The sequence below is a fragment of the Nicotiana attenuata genome, chromosome 1, assembly GCF_001879085.1.
Source record: "Nicotiana attenuata strain UT chromosome 1, NIATTr2, whole genome shotgun sequence".
Lineage (NCBI taxonomy): Eukaryota > Viridiplantae > Streptophyta > Magnoliopsida > Solanales > Solanaceae > Nicotiana > Nicotiana attenuata.
Window position 1 is genome coordinate 74,291,408 of NC_031989.1, and position 25,231 is coordinate 74,316,638.

A 25,231-nucleotide genomic window follows, 5' to 3' on the forward strand; every position below is an offset into this window, starting at 1 on the left:
CGGGCGAGGCTAGGTTATTGGGTACAGACTTGGTGCAGAATGCGTTGGAGAAGGTAAAAGTAATTCAGGATCGACTTCGCACAGCCCAGCCCAAACAGAAGAGTTATGTGGATCGGAAGGTTCGCGATGTTGTATTCATGGTTGGAGAGCGGGTCTTGCTCTGGGTTTCGCCTATGAAGGGCGTTATGAGGCTAGGGAAGAAGGGCAAGCTGAGCCCAAGGTTCATTGGTCCATTTTAGGTGTTGCGGCGAGTTGGGGAGGTTGCTTATGAGCTTGCCTTACCTCCCAGTCTAGCGGGAGTTCATCCAGTATTCCATATTTCTATGCTCCGGAAGTATCACGGTGATCCGTCTCACATGTTGGATTTCAGCTCAGTCCAGTTGGATAAGGATCTATCTTATGTTGAGGAGCCGGTGGCTATTTTGTACAGGCAGGTTCGAAAGCTGAGGTCAAAGAACATTGCTTCAGTGAAAGTTCAGTGGAGGGGTCAGCCGGTCGAGGAGGCAACTTGGGAGGCCGAGCATGATATGCGTAGCCGTTATCCTCAGCTTTTCACCACTTCAGGTATGTCTCTATGCTCGTTCGAGGACGAACGATTGTCTTAAGAGGGGGAGGATGTAACGACTCGGCCGGTCATTTTGAGAGTTATAGCCCCGATCCCCTATTTACAGCTCCCCCCGTATCTTTTTCTGCTTATGTGACTTGCCGGGAGGTTTTGTTTTTGGTTTAGGAGTATTTTGGGACACTTAGTCCCTAAAATGAAAGTTTAAGCCTTATGATTTTGGCCATAGTCGGAAATGTGTGAAGACGACTCCGGAATGGAGTTCCGTTATCTACGTTGGGTGATTATGGACTTAGGGGCGTGTCCGGACTGTGTTTTGGAGGTCTGTAGCTGATTTAGCTTGAAATGGCGAAAGTTGAATTTGTGAAGATTTTGACCGGTAGTGGACTTTTTGATATCAGAGTTGGAATCCGATTCCGGAAGTTGGAGTAGCTCCGTAATGTTGAATATGACTTGTGTGCAAAATCTGAGGTCAATCAGACGTGGTTTGACAGGTTTCAGCATCGGTTGTAGAAATTTGAAGTTTCAAGTTCACTAAGTTTAGATTGGAGGGTGATTCGTGTTTTTAGGGTTGTTTGATGTGATTTGAGGGCTTGACTAAGTTCGTATGATGTTTTAGGACTTGTTGGTATGTTTGGTTGGGGTCCCGGGGGCCTCAGGTGTGTTTCGGATGCTCACAGATCATTTTTGGACTTGAGAAAATTGTAGAAAATCTAGTGTTTCTGTTGCTGGTTTCGTCCATCGCGTTCGCGAGAGAAGTCTCGCGTTCGCGTAAGGCATCTGGGAGGCCAGCTGAAGTAGTTCTTTGCGCTCGCGAAGTTTGGCCGCATTCGTGAAGGTTTGTTCAGTGGTGCATCATGAACACGTGAGGTGTATCGCGTTTGTGTAGAGGGGGTTGAACGGCTGGGACCCCAGGGCATTTGTTCTACGTGTTCGCATAGTAGGGGGTCGCGTTCACGAAGGAGTAGCCAGTGAAAGCTCCGCATTTGCGAGAGGTCAATCGCGTTCGCGTAGGAGATACTTGGTCAGTAAAATATTTGTTCAACGTAAATGCGAGGGTTAGGCCGCGTTCGTGAAGAAGGATTTACCTGGGCAAAATATAATATTTCAAAATCGAGGGTTTGGCTATTTTTATCAAAGCTTGAGTTTGGGAGCTCGGATTTGGACGAGATTTTGAGGGATTTTCAGAGACATCGACTGGGTAATGATTCTACACTTGATTTTGGTTATATCCCAATCTATCATTATTTCCATCTTTTAATTTCGGATTTGGGTTGAAAATTTGGGAAAATTGGGAAGAAGTTCTTCAACTAAGATTTTGGGTTTTTATTGAGATTTTGATATCGGATTTGGATAATTATGGTACGAGTAAACTCGTGAGTGAATGTGTGTTCATATTTTATGACTTTTATCCGATTCCGAGACGTGGGCTCGGGTCGACTTTTGGGATGATTTTCTAATTACTTGCTTAAGCCTTGATTTCATTAATTAGATTAGTTTCTTATAGTTATATTTATGTTATGTAATTGCTTTTGGCTAGATTTTGGCCATTGGGAGTCGGATATCCGTGAAAAAGGCATTGTTACCGATTGATTTAGCTTGGTTTGAGTTAAGTGGCTTGCCTAACCTTGTGTGAGGGAAACTCCACTTAGGATTTGGTACTGTTTTGATATGTGAGCGTCGTGTACGTGAGGTGATGAGTGCGTACATGGGCTATTTGTTGTAAAATCTGATTTTTTTCAAGTAATAATCTGTTTCTTCTTATTTGGGTTATACCAACATGTGTAATTATCCTGTTTAGCCTAGAATAACATGTCTACGTGTCATAAATGCTTATCTGAACTCTGTGCAGCATGTGCTTAGTGGATTTTCCTGCTTTTCTCTTGACTTGTACTTAGTCTAAACTATAGGATCTCTGTTGTAACTGTTATTTTCATTGTTTGAGTTGCGTATTTACTTTGGGACTACAGAACGGTATTCCGGGGGATCCCCCTGCATATTTATTTTTGGACAACGTACGGGGCGGTATCCCGGGAGATCCCCCTGCATATTTACTTTGGGACTACGGGTCAGTATCCTGGGAAATCCCCCTGCATATTTACTTTGGGACTACAGAACGGTATTCCGGGAGATCCCCCTGCACATTTACGTTTGGTACTACGAGTCGGTATCTCGGGAGATCCCCTGTTGTTATTTATGTGTACTGTACTGTTATCCGTCTGTGATTTCCTTTTAGTTAAATTTCAGTCTTTATTTTACTGCGATATTTTGTTTCGTCTTATTATTATATATATATATATATATATATATATATATATATATATCAGTAAGGCCCTGAGCTGACCTCATCAGTTCTTGACCAAGATTAGGCTTGACACTTACTGGGTACCGTTGTGGTGTACTCATACTACTCTTCTGCACATGTTTTCGTGTGTAGATCCAGGTACCTCCTACCAGCCTCGTCATTAGTTGCATACTCGTTGCTGCTCCGGAGACTTCAAGGTACATCTGCCGCGTCCGCAGACCTCGGAGTCCCCTTCTATCCCTTTTTATGTTGCTCCTCTTTTACTTCTTCTAGATTTTGATATATAGAACAGTTAGATAAATCTTAGAAGCTTGTGACTTACGATGTTCCGGGTCTTGGGAGACTTTGTGTATATTTGAGAGTTGATTATTGTATATGCCGAGCGGCATCTCTATCATTCATTTAAACTATCTGTTGCTGTTAGTTGTTAAGGTTTTGTTTCATTGTTGGTTATTTCCGCAAATGTTAGGCTTACCTAGTCGTAGGGACTAGGTGCCTTCATGACATCTTACCGATGGAGTTTTGGGTCGTGACAATATAGGCGCACCACTAAAAAAATGAGGAAAAAGAAATTTAAAGTGGGAATTGCTCTCTTGTCCGTTGGGTAAATAATTAAGTATTGAGCAAAGTACACTATTTAACCTTTATGGAGGATGAGTGCCAATACATAATATATAGTAGGCCAATTCTAAAAAATACATACATAAAATACCTAGTCCATGGGTCCATATGTCCCATAATTTAGGCTATAGATCCGCCCCTACCAGGGTGACGGAAGGGGGTTCATCACCGAAAAATTACACTGTGTATATGAGGTTAAAATTTTTTTTTATGTGTATATATCAGCGGTTCAAACCCCTTAGATTTTTTTCATGTGCTTAATCTTTTTTAATTTTTGAATCCCTATGATAAAAATCATGCTTTCGCGACTGGTCGCTGGTTGCTGGCTATGGTTAGCAAACACTACTTGATATTAAGATTCAAAAAGTAAAGCATGTAGTAGGGAACATATAATGTATTCAATTCCTTATAGACAAGGAACCTTATTTAATATGGGTGGACGAAGCTTTAATTAAATTAAGTAAATAAAAAAATTATTGATTTTTTTTGGTTCTTTTCCTTTTCATATTTCGATTAGTTTTGATTAATAAACCAGTAGTCGTTTTTATCAACTTCCTTTTCAGTCCCTTATCAATTACTTCTTGGTCGATTATAATCGTATTGTCAATAATCATCATGTCATGGTTGTTATCAACCTATGATCGTTAATCAACCTCCTGGTCGATGGAGATAAGTTTTTAACCTAATTCTTTGTCGTTTATCGACCCAAGGTTGCGAATCAACATCCTTCTTGGTTGATGGAGGCCATTTTATTAATTTCAAACTTTGGAGAAGAAAACAATAACAACAAAAACAAACTCAATAGTTTTTCATAAGTGGGGTCTCGAGAGGGTAAGAAGTACGCAACCTTATCCCTAGGTTGTTTCCGATTGACCCTCGGCTAGCAAACGACGGCAAAAGAAAAAGTAATTGCAATAAGTAGGAGTAACAACAAGATGAAATAACATCAAATTCAAGAATGCAGTCAAACTCTAGGTAGTAATAGTCATCTATAAATAAAAGATATCATACTAACACTAATGCTAGCGAACTAAGTAAGACAAAGAGAAACGCTCGACTACCTACGAACCTTCTACCCTAATCTTTAACCTCCACACCTTTTGTATAGGGTCATGTCCTCAGTCAGCTCCAGCTGTGCCATGTCCCGCCTAATAACTCTCCCCAAAACTTCTTAGGCCTATCTCTACCTCTCCTGCTGCCCATCGGGAAACCGCTTGCACCTTCTAACTGGGGCTACCCTAATCTTTGACCTCCACCTCTTCTGTCTAGGAGAAGAAAAAAAATGAAAAAAAAAATGAAAATCATTTCCTTAATTCAAGAATATGGCCTTTCGAAGTAGCAATCGACCCTTCTTGCTTGAGGTCATTTTTCTCTTCGCAAGAATCACTCAATGTGATAAGAACAAGTAGGACATGCAGTGCCCTTTTTACTACACCATGTGATGCACTGTTTGGAATATTTCCAAAGCAATTGGTCCAAATCAGCAAAATTTCGTAAACAAAAAGTTGGAAAGTTATCTACATCTTCCTCATCTTTTTGTACGGAATATATTATTGAGAGGAAAGAGATTATGTCAATATATCCTATACTTGTTATGTTCTTATGAACAATATGGGGTGTAAAACATAAGCTAATATAGTCACATACACTTCGGGTCGTTTGGTTGATTGTGTGGTATAACTAACGTCAGCATAAAATCCCGCCTAATATAATACTATATATGTTTCGTTAGTCGTATAAGAAAAAATAATTGCAACATTATTTAATTCATCATTTCTAGTTGGCGATATAAAAAGATATCCACATTAATTTACCCACAAATTTATATATTCTTTTGTGTGGGATAAAATGTGAAATAAGAATACGAGAATTAAACAATTTAAAGACAAAGACGTCGTTAGAATAAGTAATTTTGGAGTAACAACAATTACTTTATTATAAATCATCATACCGCATAACAATTCCTTCATTATTAATTATCATCCCATAACAATCCCTTCAACATTAATTAATCATATTACATAAACAATTACTGCATTATAATCACAAACACATATCTAGTATCTGAACCAAACGACCCCTTATGGTAATGTAAATCAAAATAGTTTTATGGAGCAAACTAAGAATGGTATGTAACTTGTTGCAATATGGGAAGCTTAGTCATTTTGTCCACGTTACATATAAAGTGCTAGAGAATATAATTGGGAGAATATTTAAAAGGTAGCTATATTCTCTTCCCATTTTCAAGATTGTAGAATGTGATGCAGCTGCATTTATCATACAAATGATGTAAAAAATAGTTTTGGATATTCAACCACTTGCCCTTTTGAGAAAAATTCCATACTTTTCTATTCAACCACTTTAAGCCTTATATATAGTTCACTCCAATTCAGGTTACCATATCAAATAAAGAAACTCAAAACACAAAGCTTTTTCGTTTCTAGTAGTCTTCACAAATTCTTCTTTCAACACAAATCTTTAACCAAATATTTAAACATTATGGATATGGTGATGAAGTTGGGTGCACAAAGTCCAGTTGTGATTTTTAGCAGAAGTACTTGTTGCATGTCTCACACTATCGAAACGTTAATTCGAAATTTCGGAGCAAATCCTACAGTTTATGAGCTTGATAGACTTCAGAATGGGAGGGAATTGGAAAGGGCATTGATTGAATTAGGGTGTCAACCAAGTTTTCCTGCTGTGTTCATAGGAAATGAATTGGTTGGTGGTTCTAATGAAATCATGAGTCTCAACATTAGAGGCAAACTCAAGCAATTGCTCATTAGGGCTAATGCAATTTGGGTATAGAAATATATACTTTAAATTTCTAGCTAAAAAGTGTAGGGCTTGATGTCATTTTTGGGCAGCAATGTACCTAGCTATTGAGGTTTTTTTTTCTCATCTCCAATTTTGTGGTTGATGTATTAATAAAGCAATATTCTGGCCATAATCAATTACTAGTTCATATCCATATCCTAAAGTTGCTTTTGCAAAATTTCTTAATTAGTTCTGTGTTTATGGTATCGGATGGTTTAGTCAAGTCCTTAAATATATGATTAAGAAGAAATAGCTTGTGAAGGTTCATATGAACCTTACAAATATAGAGAATGATTGTTAATTAATTTGGTTATATAAAGAGCGAGTTTATGATTCGACTATCGAGACACTTATTGGATTAAAATCTAGAAGGAGAAAGCCATACGGCTCTAAAGAATGAGTTGGAACGACAATACCGTGACAGTTATGCCTGACCGCAACAATTACACCCCATATTAAAAAATGTTGAGATTTTAAAAGTAAACGTCGAAACAACGATCACACAGGAAAATAGAAGACGATACACGAGCAGTGGCGGAGGCGGGATCTCTGCGAAGGAAGTTTAAAAAGAAAAAAATTTAAAAAGATTGTAGCTAGTGGGAATTGAACCTATGACCTTACAAAAGTTTTGAACCCCCTTGACCACTAAGTTACACTTTTAGGCTATGTTAAGAGGGTTCAAAACTTAATATATAGAGATAAAAAACAGATTTTGCCTTATATATACAGTGTAATTTTTCGGCGAAAGGGGTTCAGGTGAACCCCCTTCTGCCCCCTAAATCAGCCCCAGTACACGAGCACCGAATAGAAAAAGAATCCTCTAAGGAGATAAGAGTTGGACAAAAATATATTCATCTTCTAAACAACGGTAACTTGTTCATTAACTCTCACATTATTCAACTCAAGTTAGTCCATTCTTATTTCTCGAAGGAATGACAACATATAAACCATAATTGATTTTTCCTTTTATAAAAAGAAAATATAATTCTTATTTTGTTTTGGAGGAAAAGATTTTGGACTTCTATAAATTGAGGATATTTTCTTCTCATTTAGTAGCGACCACAATGTAGCCATAAGAGGTTTGAGAGTCTTGTTTAGGAGAAGAATTCCCTTTTGGACGTTGGTCGATTGACCGAACCATGTTAAACGTTTGTGTCTCTTTTGGTATATTTCTCTTTTGCTATCTGATTTATTGTCGTTCAAAGTTTGCTTTACTAACTTCCGCATGACATCTGATTATTTAGATCAAACTGGAAAAAGATATGTCTATGCCGTCGTTTCGAAATGTGTTAAAAACTAATTCCCTAATTAGTCGTTACATTCTACTCCCTCTATTCTAGTTTGGTGTATTATCTCTTTTAGCCCGCGCCAGAAACTATTTACATCTGGTAGCCGAAAAAAGTGTATAAAATTTGTATATTTTTTTTATATAACATACAGAATGTATATATATACAAAAAGTATATAAATTTTATATATTTTTTCGGCTATTATTTTTACTGTGGCTATACAATGTCATTTTTCCTTCTATTTTATATAGCACATTTTTTTTTTCAGTATCTAAAAAAAGAACAATATCTTTTTTAAATTTAAAAATAATTTAACTTTAAACTTTCTGTATACCCTTAAGGTTCGTTTGGTTATCTACCAAAATTAAGATTAAAATCTCGATATAGAATTTGGATTGTATTTATCCCATATTTTTTTATGGATATTATTAGTTAATATATACTAGTACAAATTTTATACCAAAATGGTTATATTAACTATTCCATATTGGATATGGGGTTAACAACCCCAAAATTATAATCCTAGGATTGTTAATTAATCCCTGGATATCTCATTTTACAACCAAATGACCCTTTAATGACATGATTTTAAAGTGACATAATTGCCATTATACGTTTAAAACCTCAAGTTCAAAACTTTTTCTTTTATTTTTTATAGAATTTTATGTTCATTCAAATACCTTCACATGAAAAGGAACCTAGGGGACAAGACGGGGAAAATAAGAAAACTATAATGATATGTGACCTTTCGTGGTAGTAAGGGAGTTTTTTTTTTTTCTGGATGAGAATATATGAATCACTTCATGATAAATATGACACACACTACTACATTCCCTTTCTTGACCAAACTTTATTCCAAAAAAAGGAATTTGAACCAAGTTAGTCATGTATCAACCAAGGAATTTCTCTGTTGTATTATTCGTACCACCTCCTTTTCAGTACGGATATTAATATGGACTTGATTTTTTTTTGTTTTTTTGGTGAACTAGATAATTATATAAATATAGCAAAATAGTTACATCATTGTTTGGGAGCTACTGCTCTAGAGTTGCATTAAAATTGTCTTGCATTACAAAGGGATTCCCCCTGATTTTACGTATAAAAACAGTTCCTAGGATGTTTGCCCACAAGGCCTTGTTTACAAACACCGGAGAAACTTTAAAATTTCTGTCCTATCCAATAACTTCATTTCTGCTCCTTCCTTTGCGAGGAGGTCCGCCACGTGATTTAGCTCTCTGAAATTATGTGTACATCTATGAGGACATATTATATTCTGAAAAAAGATTCAATTTTTCTCAAATCAAAGTAAAATGCTGATATCTTTATTAGTTGTATGGGAAAAGATCACTCCAGCTTGATAACTTTCTTTTTCCACGTTATATTGTAACTTGTTGTAATACAGGAACCTTATTCATTTCATCCACGTTACATTACATATATAAAGTGCTCAAGATCGTTTGGGGAATATTTAAAGGTAGTTATATTCTCTTTGCATTATCAAGATTGTAGAATGTGATGCAGCTGCATTTATCATACAAATAATCAGAAAAAATTAATACCTTGGATATTATTCACCCACTTGCCCTTTTGGGAAAATTGTCATCTTTTTCAATCTAACCACTTTAAGCCTTATATATATAGTTTCCCTCCAATTCAGGTTACCGTATAAAATCAAGAAACTAAATACACAAAGCTTTCTATTTTCTAGCTAGTTGCCTACACCTATTTTATCAAATACAAATCTTTCACCAAAGAATTAAACATTATGGATATGGTGATGAAGTTGGGAGCACAAAGTCCTGTGGTGATATTTAGCAGAAGTACTTGTTGCATGTCTCATACTATCGAAATATTAATCCGAAATTTCGGAGCAAATCCTACAATTTATGAGCTTGATAGACTTCAGAATGGGACACTACTAGAATTCCTGCAAAAAGCGACCAATCTTTAGCGACCAACGTTGGTCTGTCAAGAAAAGCGATCAAAGTTGGTCGCTAAACTGGTGAAAATAATAAAATAAAGATTTTAAATAAATTAGCGACCAACGTTGGTCGCCACTTGGTCGAAAATTTTGTCAAACTGTTGACCGGACTGGTCAGACTTGCTTGGTCAAAGAATTACTCAGATTAGCGACCAACGTTGGTCGCTTCATGGGACCCACCTACTAAATTTTAATAATTATAATATTATTTTTAAAAAATAATAAAATATAAATAAATAAAATTTAATATTAGCGACCAAAGTTGGTCGCTATATAAAGAGTAAACAGATTGAGACCAACTTTGGTCGCTAATTTGGGACCCAGTTATAAAATTTTAATAATTATAATTTTGTTTAAAAAAAATTATAAAATATAAATAAATATAATTCAACTTTAGCGACCAATGTTGGTCGCTCAGTATAATATAGACCAACTTTGGTCGCTAACCTGGGACCCAGTTAATATTTTAAAAATTATATGAAAGATAAATAAATCTGATTTAAATTTAGCGTCCAACTTGGGTTGCTAATTTAAAATTATGTATGTTTAGCGACCAAAGTTGGTCGCTATTTAGGTCACCATTGGTCAAAATTAAAAATTACTTTTGTATTTACTAAATAAATAATATAAATGTTAGCCGTTAACACTTTTGTAATACAAGGGATGAATAGTACTACGAAGCGTGCGTGTGTGTCTATATATATATATATATATAAATTAAAATGAATTAAAATCCTAAATTTATACTACATATGTACATAATTTTAAATTGAACTAAAAATAATTTATTTTTGTTTATATAGACCAAATTTGGTCGCCATTTTGGTCAAACGGTCAAAATGTGGCGACCAACTTTGGTCGCTATTTTGGTCAAAATAGTCAATACTTATTGGCTACCAAATATAGCAACCAAAGCTGGTTGCTATTGTTAAATCCAGAGTCAAAATCGGGTTAGCCCTCCCAATGTCTTATTTTCTTACCAAAAATTTTCCAAACTCTCTCTCAACATAATCTCCTCCCTTCTCTATTACCCTTACACAAATCAATCCCCCCACCCCTAGCCACTGTCGCCGGAGCCGCTACCGCCGCTACCACTATCGCCGCTACCACTGTCGCCGGAGCCACCGCTACCACTGTCGCCGGAGCCGCTGTCCCCCACCCCTTTCCACCACTGCTTTTTAATCCTCCTTTAATCTACCAACCTATTGCAAAGAATTCTACACCAACGTAGCCTCCACCAAAAAGAACTCCACTGTGACCAAAGTGAGGGACAAGAATGTTGTATTTTCGGGTAAAGCTTTTAATGATTATTTGGGTTTCAAGGATGAAGACGAGACCCAATACTTGGAGAAATTGGCAATGAAGGAGGAGGTTCGCCCATGGTTGGCCGAGTTNCGCTATTTTGGTCAAAATAGTCAATACTTATTGGCTATCAAGTATAGCGACCAAAGTTGGTTGCTATTTTTAAATCCAGAGTCAAAATCGGGTTAGCCCTCCCAATGTCTTATTTTCTTACCAAAAATTTCCCAAACTCTCTCTCAACATAATCTCCTCCCCTTCTCTGTTTCCCTTACACAAATCAATCCGCTCACCCCTTGCCACTGTCGCCGGAGCCGCTACCGCCGCTACCACTGTCGCCGGAGCCGCTGTCCCCCACCCCTTTCCACCACTGCTTTTTAATCCCCCTTTAATCTACCAAGGTTAGTAATCTACCTTCTTAGCTTTTTAATTTTTAATTTTTGCTATATAATTTTATGTAATTTTTCAGAATTTTTGTCTATTTAGTCTTAGGGTTTTTGGTTTGAACTACATTAGGTTTATGAAATTAAGGTAGAAATTATGATCTTTTAGTTCTTGTATTAATTTATATTGAGTTAAATTGTGAAAAAAAACAATTCATACATTAGCAATACCTAAATAAGAGTACTTGTAAATACATTGTCCTAAATAAGAATACATTATAAATACTTGAATTAACTAAATTAATTTGTTCTTGCTTTATTTATATAGATGGAACATCGTACTTGGATGTACAATAGAAATTATCCTAATCGGCGGAGATTGCGGGAGGATTTTGTAGAAGAGGTTGATGAATTTATTAGACATGCAATGTCACTTCCGCCATACATAAATGAAGGAGTAATTAGGTGCCCTTGTGTTAGGTGCGACTGTATGAAGTTTGGAAAATCGGAGGAAGTTAAGGTTCATCTTTATAGTAAGGGGTTTATAGCGAATTACTTTGTGTGGACTAGTCATGGAGAGATCGATGGTAGCCATGGGATAACATGGTTGTGGGTGAAAGTAGTAGGTCGGTGGAGAATACAAATCGTGATTCTAGAATTCATGATATGGTTGCGGATGCTTTTGGGATGCACTTTGGGGGTGAGCCCAATGAAAATGTTGAACAAACTCCTAATGATGATGCAAAACGTTTTTATGAAGCTTTAGAGGAAGCTAGTCGTCCACTACGTAACGGAAGTCCGCACTCTGAGTTGTCTGTTGCAGTTAGATTACTATGTATGAAATCTGATTGGAATATTTCTCAAGGAGCCATGGACTCTTTCATTGACCTTATGCGTGAACTAGTTGACCCTGATATCGAATTACCTGGTGATTTCTACAAGGCAAAGAGATTAGTTTCTAAGTTAGGACTTTCGTCAATGAGAATTGATTGTTGTGAAGATGGTTGCATGTTATATTATAAAGATGATGCAGGTTTGGACAGTTGTAAATTTTGCCGTTTCAAGAGGCTTTCCAGTGGGAATATGGTCGCTATCAAGTCGATGCATTATTTACCTCTTATACCTAGGTTAAAGAGGTTATATGCGTCGATGAGTTCTGCTCCTCATATGAGATGGCACTTTGAAAATAGAATACCACCTAGTGTTATGTGTCATCCTTCAGATGGAGAAGCTTGGAAGCACTTTGATAGGACATATCCAGATTTTGCTAGTGAACCAAGGAATGTTCGATTAGGTCTGTGTGCGGATGGCTTCACGCCTTTTTCTGTATCTGCCACACCATATTCAAGTATTATATTTCCATATAATACTTGACTTTTGAAATACAGAGCAAGTGTGTATGGGAACACCGCTATAACGCGGAAGTGGTTGCAAATTTCCATCTAAAAGCTCGAAAGCGGTTGTCCCATTGTTTCTCCAAAGCTAGGCGGTTGAACCAGAAGCCTGGCTGGTTGCTTCAGAATTTATGAGATGATTTGCAAAGGCAATGGCTTACCGCAGAGTTCTTACAGAAGAGCGAAAAAGGAAAGAAAGCCCGGGCATCTGAGAAGGGAGGATCCTTGCACACTGGAGATGCGATCAGCCTAGGGACGATAAAACGAAGAATGGTACGTAATTGCTTAACTTATCTTAATTTTCAAAGTATATGTATTCTGTTTATTAACTAAAATTTATGAGTTTTCAGGAAAAAAAGTTGGGGCGTCCGATGAACCAAGATGAGCTCTTCAAGGAGACTCATATTGTAAAGAAGAAGAAAGAGACGAACCAAGAAAGGTGGGTCGAGGGCCGAGCCTCGACTGTACATGTAAGTTTTCACTTTTTATTAAAAATTTTGATTTACTTTTATATAAATTTTGAAATAGTAATTCGATGTAATTTTTCTTATAGGGTCTCTTCACAGCTGAAGTGGAGCAGTCAGCCACCTAATGAGTCGGGCGCGCCAATCCAACTATCGGACGAGGATGTTGAGAGAATGTGGACGCAGGCTGCTGGCGGTCCAAAATGGGGGAAGGTATACGGGCTTCCTAATAAGAAGTTCCATCGCTATAAGTGTGGAATGCAAGGAATAGGGACTTCCTCCCAAGCCGAGCAACTTGATGGGGAGAGCCTCTCCTCTATGCGGGAGACTGTACAAAAGCTCACATCCGAGCTAGAAGCCGCCAAGGAGAGAGGAAGGCTTAGAGATATGCAGTACTCTGGCATGCAAGCTCAGTACAAGGGCACGCAAGAGAAGATCAAATCTCTCCTAGCTTCTGGCAGTTTTCCGATTCCCCGGTCTCGTGAGTCATTGCCAGAGGTTCGCATTCCCAGTGCTCGTTCCTCCCGTCCTCCCCGTGATCGTTCTTCCCATCCTCCACAAATAGCCGATTCTGGATACCGTCATGGTGAGTAAAGTTTATCAGACGGTGATGATAATGATGTACAGAACAATCTTTGAACTTATTAGTTTATACTAGACAAATACAATCGGTTTTCGAATGGTTTTGTAATAACAGTTAACTTATTAGTTTGGTTAGCTTAAAGTATAAAGTTCTATTGAACTTTATACTTTGTTCGTTATAATGTTGTTATTGTGTTGTTGTTGTTGTTGTTGTTGTTGTTTAGTTGTTGTTGTTGGCATAAAATGCCTATTTAGGAATTTTGGTAAGCTGGCAGGTGGTGTAGCTGCCAAAACAGGCAGTTCCTGCCAGCAATATACCAAAAAAAGCGACCAACTTTGGTCGCTATTTGGTCGTTTTTCTATTAAAAAAAACAATTTTCTGGGAAATAGTGACCAAAGTTGGTCGCTATATAACCCAGATTTCAGAAAAAGCGACCAACTTTGGTCGCTATATCTCAGAAAATTAACAATTTCTGGAAATATAGCGACCAAAGTTGGTCGCTTAATACTAAAAAAAAAAAAAATTAATTCATGAAATTAGCGACCAACTTTGGTCGATTATTTAAAAAAAAATTAAAAATATTTATAGTATAGCGACCAACTTTGGTCTCTATTTTCCAGATTTTAAAATATAATATTTTTCTTTAAAGACCAAAGTTGGTCGCTATTTTATGATTAATAATAAATAAAAAAAATGTAATTTACATAAAGAGACCAACTTTGGTCGCCAAAGTTATATTATTAAAATAATAGAGCGACCAAAGTTGGTCGCTATAGTCAATACCCGAAATATTTGGTCCTTTTACCTTAGGGACCAGCAATATAGCGACCAGGCATGTTTGGTCGCTTTTTGGTCGCTTTTAGGCCTATAAGCGACCAACTTTGGTCGCTTTTTGTGATCGTTTTTTACCGGATTTCTAGTAGTGGGAGGGAATTGGAGAGGGCATTGATTGAATTAGGATGTCAACCAAGTTTTCCTGCTGTGTTCATTGGAAATGAATTGGTTGGTGGTTCTAATGAAATCATGAGTCTCAACATCAGAGGCAAACTCAAGCAATTGCTCATTAGGGCTAATGCAATTTGGGTATAGAAATACTAATTCTTTTATGGGCTGAAAAGTCTAGGTCTTGATGTCATTTTTGGGCAGTGATATACCTAGCTATTGAGTTTTTTTTTTCTTTCTTTCTAATAATATGCAAACGTTTTTTTTTGTTTTTCCATTTCTCCAATTTTGTAGTTGATGTAATCATAAAGGTGTCTTATGGCATAATTATCATTTTCTACATCACTAGTTCACATCCTTATGCAAAAATTCTAGCAATTTTCACATGTGCTCATGGAAGTAATTAATAACATAAGTATGGGATGGTATAATTAAGTCCTTAAATATATGATCATAAAGAAAGAGCTTGTGAATGTTCATGACTTTAAACTTCTTTAGGTGATGAGGTCATCGAGAAGATTAATTAATGAGTGGCCGCTAAACGAGCACACTAATGTGGCCCGACTGTGGCCACACTAGTGAAATTACATCAACGTCCTTAGTCCTATTTCTCCCTACAATTTTTCCTTCAAAATTGAATATTAAATATGGAGAGCTTCTTCCTATTCCCAAACATTGAGCAACGTGAAATCATCCATGTTCACATGCGGAACTCATCTTGTTCACATACGGAGGAAGCTGAAAAGTCTTTACATTCATAGTATTTCATGCGTAAAGGCAAATTATTGTATTTTAAAAAAATTTGGTATACGATCACATTAATGGCTATAATCCTTCCCTTTTATCTTCCTTAATCTAAAAATCAATTCAAAGCAAGAAAATTTGGCGGTGCAAGAAAATTTGATCCAAACGAACATAACACAAATACAACAACTATGAATATGAACCAAGATAATGGGTTTGATCGAGTTAGGGACGAGTTGTATAGATCTTAAGGGATGACATCAAACGACGGTTTGTTGAATGAATACAATTGGGTCGATGTTTATTCTCGGGGCATTTTCAACAATGATGTGCACTTAGATGATGATGATGAAGAACTCAATGGAAAATATTATGGAGAAGCTGATGATGATGAGGAGCAGTTTTTAGGAAATGAGTTAGAATTATATGATGTTGATCGAAAAATGGAGAATGATTTCACTGAAGAGGGTGTGGTTGTAGGTCCAATCTCCGGAATGCCATATAGAGATAAAGTTTCTTCGTTTATTCTACAAAGAACATGCACGATTCAAAGGATTCTCCTTTGTCAAAAGAAATTCCAACAAGAAGGGTGGTGACACTGCTAGGTACATAACTTACTGTTGTGATAGGGCTAGGATTCACAAAACTAAGTTTACCACCAAGAGTAACAATTTGTAAAGCTAAGCTCACTGCTGTTTTGGGTGATTCTGATTATTGGTGTGTCTCTAAGGTCGTTCACGATCACAATCATGATTTGCTCCCTTCTATCGCGCCTGATGGCTGGAGATAGGTCCATTTGTGATTCTTTGAAGAGGGATCTTGTAGCTCATGATCGATCTGGAGTTAGACTCTCCATGAATATTAGAGTTGCTGAGGTTCAACGTGGTGGACCGCAAAATTTGGGTTGCACTCCAAAAGATTATAGAAATTTAATATTAAGGAGTAGGAATTTTAAAATATAAGAAGGGGACGCACAGTCATTTATCAACTTTTTTCGTGAAATGCATGTAAAGGATAGGGAATTTTTCTATTCAATAGATGTTGATAATATTAGTAGGCTGACCAGAGCAGATTTACTTTAGAAATGAGAAGGGTGTTGATTGAATAAAGAGTAACATATGAGTGGAAGCCTTCTATATGCTCTAGTTGTACCAAATATAGGCATACAGAAGATATTTGTAGGAAAAACAAGGCAACAATGGAAGTCAAGGTACAGGAAGGAACCTAGCAACCAGAGATGGCTACTCAACACAATGCCGACAATGAGGTGAATACTGTGAAAGAATAGGAGGATTATGGGGTCAAAGAAATAAGGAAGGAGGATATGTAGGGTAGGTGGCAAAGACAGAATCCTAGGAGGGGGCATTAGGGATGGGTGCAGCCTTATAAATTAACCAATGTGGTCAAGCAGACACATTCAGTGGTGCCTGTGGCTAATACATTTCAGAACCTGGAGAAGGATAAGGCAGAAACAAATACTACTAATGGAGGAGTTAAAGGAGGGAGTGGTACCATCTTCCCTATAGGGACTGTTTAAGCTATTGAGTTAGAATACAAGAGGCCTTAATAGCCTCAGTAAGCAGAAAGAGGTTAAACTCTTCTGCAATGATTAGAATGTTGGATTAGTTGGGCTACTAGAAACTAGACTAAAAAGTAATAAGGTGGAGAATATTATTAATTCTATATTTGTAGGGTGTCAATACTACAATAACCATATCTCACATTATAATGGTAGAATTGTGGTAGTGTGAAAACCAGAATGGTATGAGGTGAGGGTCATTAATGAAATTGCACAGGCAATATCTTGCCAAGTAAAGTATATTCCTATACAAGTCACATTCATGATCACATTTGTGTATGCACATAATCTCATAGATGAGAGGAAAGCATTGCGGGACTATGTACACCAGATGAGTGTAGGCTGCCAGCTTCCATGGATAATCATGGGTGACTTCAATGCATTACTACAACAGGAAAACAAAATTGGAGGGAACCAAGTAGCACTTAGTGAGTTGGTTGACTTTCAGGACTGTATTGATAAATGCATACTTATGGAGTTACCAAATAATGGATACAAGTACTCATGGAATGACAAGCAGGGGGCTAATAGAATCTTCTCAAAAATAGATTGGGTATTTGTTAATGGAAAATGGATATATACAATGCAACAATATAAAACTCATGCACTTCCAGAAGAGGTGAGAGACCGCTGTCCATTAGTAGTAGAGATGATCCAGACACAGGCAAGAAAGGGGAAAGCTTTCAGATACTGCAATATATAGAGCAAACACCCTGACTTTATACGCATTATTGAAGAGGGATGGGCAATGCAAGTTGAGGGGTGTAAGATGTATCAGATAGTAAAGAAGTCAAAGGCTTTGAAACAGAAACTTAGAACATTACACAAGAGAAACTTTAGCAATATCATAAATGAAGCTAATAAAGATAGGGAGGAAGTGTAGAAATTGCAAGCTATGCTACATGAAACACCACTAGATCATAACCTTCAACAGAAGGAGAAATATGCAAGGGATAAGTTCAGAGAGTCATCACTTATGGTAGAAAATTTCTTGATGCAAATAAGTAAGGTCACATGGATTAGACTTGGGGATGATAATACCAAGTATTTATTCTCCATTATTAGATAGAGAAGATTAGTGAAATCAGTGACTCAAATCAATGATGAGTGGAATCAATTGCAAACAGATCTTGAGAAGATTGCTGATGTGTTAGTCAGCTACTATAAGAAGCTATTGGGTACTAATGGAGGAACTAGGAGAAAGGCATGGCATGAGTTCTTACAACAAGGACATATATTGTCTATATAATAGCAGCTAGTTGATAAAGGGTGTAACTGCACAAGAGGTCAAGAAAGCAATATTCGGTATCAATTTCAATAAGAGTCCTGGTCCTGATGGGTATGGAGCAGGGTTCTATAAAGATGCATGGAGAATGGTTCGCAAAGATATCACTGGTGCTGTTATAGAATTCTTCAGCAATGGACAAATGCTCAATCAACTTAATGCAACTATGATAACTTTCATACCTAAGGTGACATCTACCAAAAGCTAGCCAATTTTGGCCTATATCTGGTTGTAATGTGCTCTACAAGTGTATATCAAGGTTTTGTGTAACAGGCTTACTGAGGTGCTTCCGACCATAGTAAGTGAAAATCAAGTAGCATTTGTGAAGGGAATGTCATTAGTTCATAATGTTCTTATGTGCAGTGACTTACTAAGACACTACAATAGGAAAACTATACCCAGATGTCTAATGAAGATTGCCTTAAGGAAGGCGTATGATATGATACAATGGGAGTTCATTGAAGAGATGTTAAAGGGTTATGGCTTTCCTCCAAAGTTTATTCAGTTGATCATGGCGTGTAACAATAACAAAGTTCCCAGTGAAGGTTAATGGAGAGGGGTATGGATATTTTAAGGGGAAGAGGGGTCTAAGATAAGGGGATCCAATATCCCCATTGCTATTTGTTATGGTGATGGAATATCTATCTAGGATTCTAAAGAGGATGAGCCAGCTGCCAGATTTTAGATACCACCCAATGTGCAAGGAACAACAACTCACTCACCTGACATTTGCAGATGATTTAATGCTATTTTGCAAAGGGAATGGAGAAACTGTAAGGAGAATAATGGAAGCACTTAGGCACTTCTCAGAGACTACAGGTCTGGAGGCAAATACAGAAAAGTAGAGCATGTATATTGCAGGAGTGGATGATGAGCTAAAACAGAAATTGTTGGACATCACAGGCTACTCGAGTGGCACATTTCCTATGATATATCTTGGTCTCCCCTTATCTCCAAAGAGCTGGAGTAAAGTGTATTGTCACCAACTATGTGTGAAGATCACTGAAAAGTTGAACACAATATCAAATAGGCACATTTCTTATTCAGGGAGGCTATAGGTGGTTGTGTCTGTCCTATTCTCTCTGCATAATTTTTTGGGGGGAAGTGTTCATCCTTCCACAACGTATGCTGAAGGAAGTAGATAAGAAATGTAGGGACTTCTTATGGTGAAACACTACAGAGAAGAAGAGGATACCTTTAGTAGCCTGGGAGAAAGTGTGTTGACCTAAGAACCAAGGTGGGCTGAATATCAAGAACTGCAAACTGTGGAACATAGCTTCTATTGGAAAGTTAGTATGGCTATTGATTAACAAAGGAAATACTATAGGTGAAATGGATACATAACATTTACGTGAGAGAAAATGATGATTTTTGGACACATCAACCAACACAGGATATCAACTGGTATTGGAGGAAGCTACATGGTATAAAACAACAGATGAAAGGGTGGTACATAAATGGTAGCTACTGTCTCACTAGTAATGGGAGGTAGTCGATCTCAATGGGGTATAACCAACTAGTAGGAGAAAGCCTAAAGTGGAATGTTGCTGATTTGATTTGGAACAGAATCATGCAGCCCAAGCACATGTTTATACTATGGCTGGCAGTGCAAAATAAGCTATTAACAAAGGATGGAACCATTAGCATGGGAATTCCGTGTGCGGATGGAGCATGTGGACTAAATTCCGTGTGCGGATGGAGCATGTGGACTATGTGAGCTGAATAGTCTTGAAGATGTGCATCACTTGCTCTTACAGTGTACATCGGCAAAAAGGGTGTGGGAAGAAGTGAAGGAATGGACTGGAGTGCACATTACACAGCATGATCTCACAGTAACGACCCGAGCGGTCGTTTTGCCTTTTAGAACCCTGTTTCTCTAAATAAAGCCTCCCGTACTTGCTTTAACTAATCTACGACTTGCGGGGGCGGTCGGTTCGGGAGTTAGAAGAGTTTTGAGTGAAAATGCCTAATTGTTTCTTTAAGAATTCCTTAAAAGGCCAAGTTTGACTTCGGTCAACTTTCTTGGGAAACGGACCCGGATTTGTGATTTGGCAATTTCTGAGGGTCCGTGAAAAAATGTGGGACCTGGGCGTATACCCGGAATCGAATTCCGAGGTCCCTAGACCGAGTAATGAATTTTTGTTTAAAATTGTTTAATTGAAGCTTTAAAGAACTAAAGAAACTAAGAAATCATTGATTCCCTAGGTATCGGGATCGGATTTTGGTTCCGAAGCTTGGTACAGGTCCGTAATGTCGCTTAAGACTTGCCCGTAAAATTTGGTGTCAATCCGAGTAGTTTAAGGGCGTTTTGACCCGTTAGAGGAGAACTAAGAACTTGAAGATTCAATTGTTTGATTCATTTGGTTTTAGGGGGTGATTCCAAGACTTAGCGTTGTTTTGAGTGATCCGAGGGTTCGAGTAGGTCCGCCTCGTGATTTTAGACTTGTCGGTATGTTCGGGCGGGGTTCGGGAGCCCCGAGCGTCAAACGGGCGAGGTTCGAGCGAAGTAGAAAAACTTAGGAAGAGCTGAAGATTTTGCTGCTTCTATCATAACCGCATCTGCGATCAGGCCATCGCAGAAGCGAAAAGGGCAGGCCAAGGGGAAAATCACAGAAACGGTCCAGGGACCGCAGAAGCGGTTCCGCTTATGCGACCCCCAGACCGCAGATGTGGTCCAGTTACTTTAGGCCCAAGCCGCAGAAGCGGTTCCGCATATGCGGGCCTCAGACCACAGAAGCAGTCCAATCCCCTCTTGCCCAGTTCCGCAGATGCGGCCCCATCTTCGCAGATGCGGGACCGCAGATGCGGTCCCCTAACCGCAGAAGCGAAAATCGCTGGGCAGTGGCCTTCATTTAATTCGAACTCAAACACCATTTTTCATTTTACACTCCACACTTAGGCGATTTGGGGGCTTCCAAAGAGAGGGTTTCAACATAGCACTTCCAGGTAAGTTACTCCCATTCATTATTAGTTTAAATACATGTATATTAGGTAGATTAAACACTAAAAATTAGATAAAATCAAAGGGTTAGAGCTAGACCTAGGGTTTTGATAGAATTAAGATTTAAGCATGGAATTTGTTATGAAATGGACTAGAATTTATATATTATTGATCCTTAGGTTGTAGAGAACATTTTCCTTAAAAAAATATCGGAATCTGGGCACGTGGGCTCGGGGTCGGAATTTAGGAAACTTGTGGAAAAGGTTGGGAAATTACTTAAATAGTTAGAATTCGACCTTTTAAGCCTTTATTGACTAGTTCTTACCTATTTTAACTAGTTTGTGATCGTTCGGCTTCGGATTAAGAGCTTGGGCTTGATCTCGATATTGGGAGCGCGCTTTGGAGCGAGGTGAGTCTCCTTTCTAACCTTGTAAGACGGAATTGTCCCCATAGGTGTAATAACTGAATAATTGTTGCTAAATGCGAGGGCTACGTACGTACTAGGTGACGAGAGTCCGTGCGTAGCTACTGTGATATTAATTGTATGGGTAGTTTAGGACCCACATCATCCTATTTTGAAAGTATCTCTTGTTTAACTTGCCACTATGATCATTCATGATATGCTACAGACTTAAAGGAAATATGAAGTGAACGTATGAACTTGCTAAGCCTTGGTAAGAGCTTCCTGATATATGTATGAATCTTCGTGTGCATTCTTGATGTTTTTCTTGATATTATGGATCGGGCTGATCGCCTAGGTGAGAATAGATGCATCTATTGTTCGTGCCGTTCGACCCTCGGCAGTGCAAATTTTAATTCTGTTGGAGCGGGCGTCGACCTCGGTGTGATTGCATATGATATATATATATATATATATATATATATATATGCTAATACTTGAACATAACATGCCTACTTGCTTAGAAATTGAAAATGAAAAATGGAAACTGAAATAAGGACAAGAACATGATTATTGCTCTTTGTTATAACTTGTTGAATATTGGTGACTCTCATGCTTAGAATAGCATAATTATATTATATTATCTTGACCCTAGTGAGTATCAAGTCGACCTCTCGTCTCTACTTCTTCGAGATTAGGCGGGATACTCACTAGGTACATATTGTTTATGTACTCATGCTACGCTTCTGTACTTAAATGTACAGGGTCTGAGGCAGGTGGATCCGGTTATTTCTCTGGTGCGCATTCGTGAGCAGGATTGGGACTTTTACGGTGAGCTGCTTTCCTTCCATGTCGATCCGCAGCCGAAGAAGTCTTTCTTTTGTATTGTTATTTTCTGTCTATTCNNNTATATATATATATATATATATATATATATATATATATATATATATATATATATATACTATGATCATTCATGATATGCTACAGACTTAAAGGAAATATGAAGTGAACGTATGAACTTGCTAAGCCTTGGTAAGAGCTTCCTGGTATATGTATGAACCTTCGNTTTATTCAAGCAGAGGGATCTCAATTTGAGACAGCGCAGGTGGCTTGAGCTGCTGAAGGATTATGACATTACCATTCTTTATCATCCGGGCAAGGCGAATGTGGTCGCGGATGCCTTGAGCAGAAAGGCGGAGAGTATGGGTAGCTTGGCATTCATTCCAGCAGAGGAGAGGCCCCTAGCTCTGGACATCCAGTCCTTGGCTAACAGACTTGTGAGGTTGGACATTTCAAAGTCCAGCCGAGTTCTAGCATGTGTGGTTGCTCAGTCCTCGCTATTGGGGGAGATTAAGGCCCGACAGCTTGATGATCCACATTTGGCGGTTCTCAGAGAGACGATACTTCAGGGAGGTACCAAGGAGGTTTCTATTGGCATGGATGGCATTTTGCAACTCCAGGGTCGTCTATGTGTCCCTAATGTTGATGGTCTGAGGGAGAGGATCCTAGAGGAGGCACACAGTTCGCGGTATTCTATCCACCCGGGGGTTACGAAGATGTATCGTGATTTGAGGCAGCATTACTGGTGGCGGGGGATGAAGAAGGACATAGTGAAGTATGTGACTAAGCGTTTGAATTGCCAGCAGGTCAAGTATGAACATCAGAGACCAGGCAGCCTACTTAAGCGGATGCCTATACCAGCATGGAAGTGGGAGTGCATTACCATGGATTTTGTAGTTGGGTTGCCGCGGACTTTGCGGAAGGTTGATTCAGTGTGGGTCATTGTGGATAGGTTGACCAAGTCGGCCCATTTCATTCCAGTGGCGACTATTTATACAGTAGAGAGGTATGCTCAGATCTATATTCGGGAGATAGTTCGATTGCATGGTGTGCCGGTTTCCATCATATCAGACCGAGGCCCTCAGTTCACTTCCCATTTCTGGAGAGTCGTGCAGAGTGAGTTGGGGACTCGTGTAGAGCTTAGCACAGCATTCCATCCTCAGACCGACGGATAGTCGGAGCGGACGGTGTAGATTTTGGAGGATATGCTTAGAGCATGTGAGATTGATTTTGGAGGGCAGTGGGACTAGTTCTTGCCCTTAGTGGAATTTGCGTACAATAACAGCTACCAGTCCAGCATAGAGATGGCCCCGTATGAAGCTTTATATGGTCGACGTTATCGTTCTCCTATCGGGTGGTTTGATCCTGGCGAGGCTAAGTTACTTGGTACAGATTTGGTGCAAGATGCCTTGGATAAGGTAAAGTTGATTCAGGAGAGGCTCCGCACAGCTCAGTCCAGACAGAAGAGTTACGCGGATCAGAAGGCGCGTGATGTATCATTCATGATTGGCGAGAAGGTTCTCTTGAAGGTCTCGCCAATGAAGGGCATTATGAGGTTCGGGAAGAAGGGCAAGCTAAGCCCCAGGTTTATTGGGCCCTTCGAGGTGTTGAGACGAGTTGGGGAGGTTGCCTATGAGCTTGCTTTACCCCCCAGTTTATCGGGAGTTCATCCAGTTTTCCATGTTTCGATGCTTCGGAAGTACCATGCCGACCTATCACACGTGTTGGACTTCAATACCATCCAGCTAGATGAGAGTTTGGGATATGAGGAGGAGCCAGTTGCCATTATTGATAGACAGGATCGCCAGTTGAGATCCAAGAGGATTTCTGCAGTGAGGGTCCAGTGGAGGGGCTAACCGGTCGAGGAGGCGACCTGGGAGTCCGAGGAGGATATGCGGAGTAGATATCCCCACCTATTCAGCAGTCCAGGTACTTTTCTATGCCCGTTCGAGGACGAACGTTTGTTTAAGAGGTGGAGAATGTAACGACCCGACTGGTCGTTTTGCGTTTTAGAACCCCGTTCCCCTAAATAAAGCCTCCCGTACTTGCTTTAACTAATTTACGACTTGCGGGGGCGATTGGTTCGGGAGTTGGAAGAGTTTTGAGTAAAAATATGTCCATTTGCTTCTTTAAGATTTTCTTAAAAGACCAAGTTTGACTTCGGTCAACATTTCGGGAAAACGGACCCGGATTCGTGATTTGATAATTTCTGAGGGTCCGTGGGCCCGGTATCGGAATTTAGGAAACTCGTGAAAAGGGTTGGGAAATGGCTTAAATAGCTAGAATTCGATCTTGTAAACTTATATTGACTAGTTCTTACTTCCTTTAACTAGTTTGTGATCGTTTGGCTCAGACTTGAGGGCTTGGACTTGTTTTTGATATTGGAAGTGCGCTTTGGAGCGAGGTGAGTCTTCTTTCTAACCTTGTAAGATGGAATTGTCCCCATCGGTGTAATAACTGAATAATTGTTGCTAAATGCGGGGGCTACGTATGTACTAGGTGACGAGAGTCCGTGCATAGCTACTATGATATTAATTGTATGGGTAGTTAAGGACCCGCAACATGCCTAATTTGAGAGTATCTCTTATTTAAATTGCCACTATGATCATTCATGATATGCTATAGACTTAAAGGAAATATGAAGTGAACGTATGAACTTGTTAAGCCTTGGTAAGAGCTTCCTGGTATATGTATGAACCTTCGTGTGCATGCTTGATGTTTTCTTGATATTTATGGATCGGGCCGATTGCCTCGGTGAGAATAGATGCATCTATGGTTCGTGCCGTTTGACCCTCGGCA

At 38.8% G+C, this 25,231-nt stretch overlaps 3 protein-coding genes across 3 annotated transcripts; all 3 read left to right on the forward strand.

The window, feature by feature from the left end:
- LOC109241372 (monothiol glutaredoxin-S2-like) lies at positions 5,896–6,459 on the forward strand. The gene has a single exon (XM_019408113.1). It carries the CDS (start codon positions 5,988–5,990, stop codon positions 6,294–6,296), a length of 309 nt encoding a protein of 102 aa, XP_019263658.1. The 5' UTR covers positions 5,896–5,987; the 3' UTR covers positions 6,297–6,459.
- On the forward strand, positions 9,360–14,797 carry LOC109241379 (monothiol glutaredoxin-S2-like). The gene is made up of 2 exons (XM_019408119.1): positions 9,360–9,496; positions 14,616–14,797. The coding sequence occupies exons 1-2, from the start codon at positions 9,360–9,362 to the stop codon at positions 14,785–14,787; spliced, it is 309 nt and encodes a 102-aa protein (XP_019263664.1). The 3' UTR covers positions 14,788–14,797.
- On the forward strand, positions 17,328–18,798 carry LOC109237434. Its single transcript, XM_019403744.1, has 3 exons — positions 17,328–17,627; positions 18,232–18,435; positions 18,508–18,798. The coding sequence occupies exons 1-3, from the start codon at positions 17,328–17,330 to the stop codon at positions 18,796–18,798; spliced, it is 795 nt and encodes a 264-aa protein (XP_019259289.1).

Coding starts and splice junctions, on each gene's coding strand:
- LOC109241372 (XM_019408113.1), top strand. CDS start 5,988: ATGGATATGGTGATGAAGTTGGGTGCACAAAGTCCAGTTGTGATTTTT.
- LOC109241379 (XM_019408119.1), top strand. CDS start 9,360: ATGGATATGGTGATGAAGTTGGGAGCACAAAGTCCTGTGGTGATATTT. Junction 9,497..14,615: donor ATTTATGAGCTTGATAGACT/TCAGAATGGGAC, acceptor TTACCGGATTTC/TAGTAGTGGGAGGGAATTGG.
- LOC109237434 (XM_019403744.1), top strand. CDS start 17,328: ATGGGTGACTTCAATGCATTACTACAACAGGAAAACAAAATTGGAGGG. Junction 17,628..18,231: donor TAGAGATGATCCAGACACAG/GCAAGAAAGGGG, acceptor TAGTTGATAAAG/GGTGTAACTGCACAAGAGGT. Junction 18,436..18,507: donor TGATAACTTTCATACCTAAG/GTGACATCTACC, acceptor GTGTATATCAAG/GTTTTGTGTAACAGGCTTAC.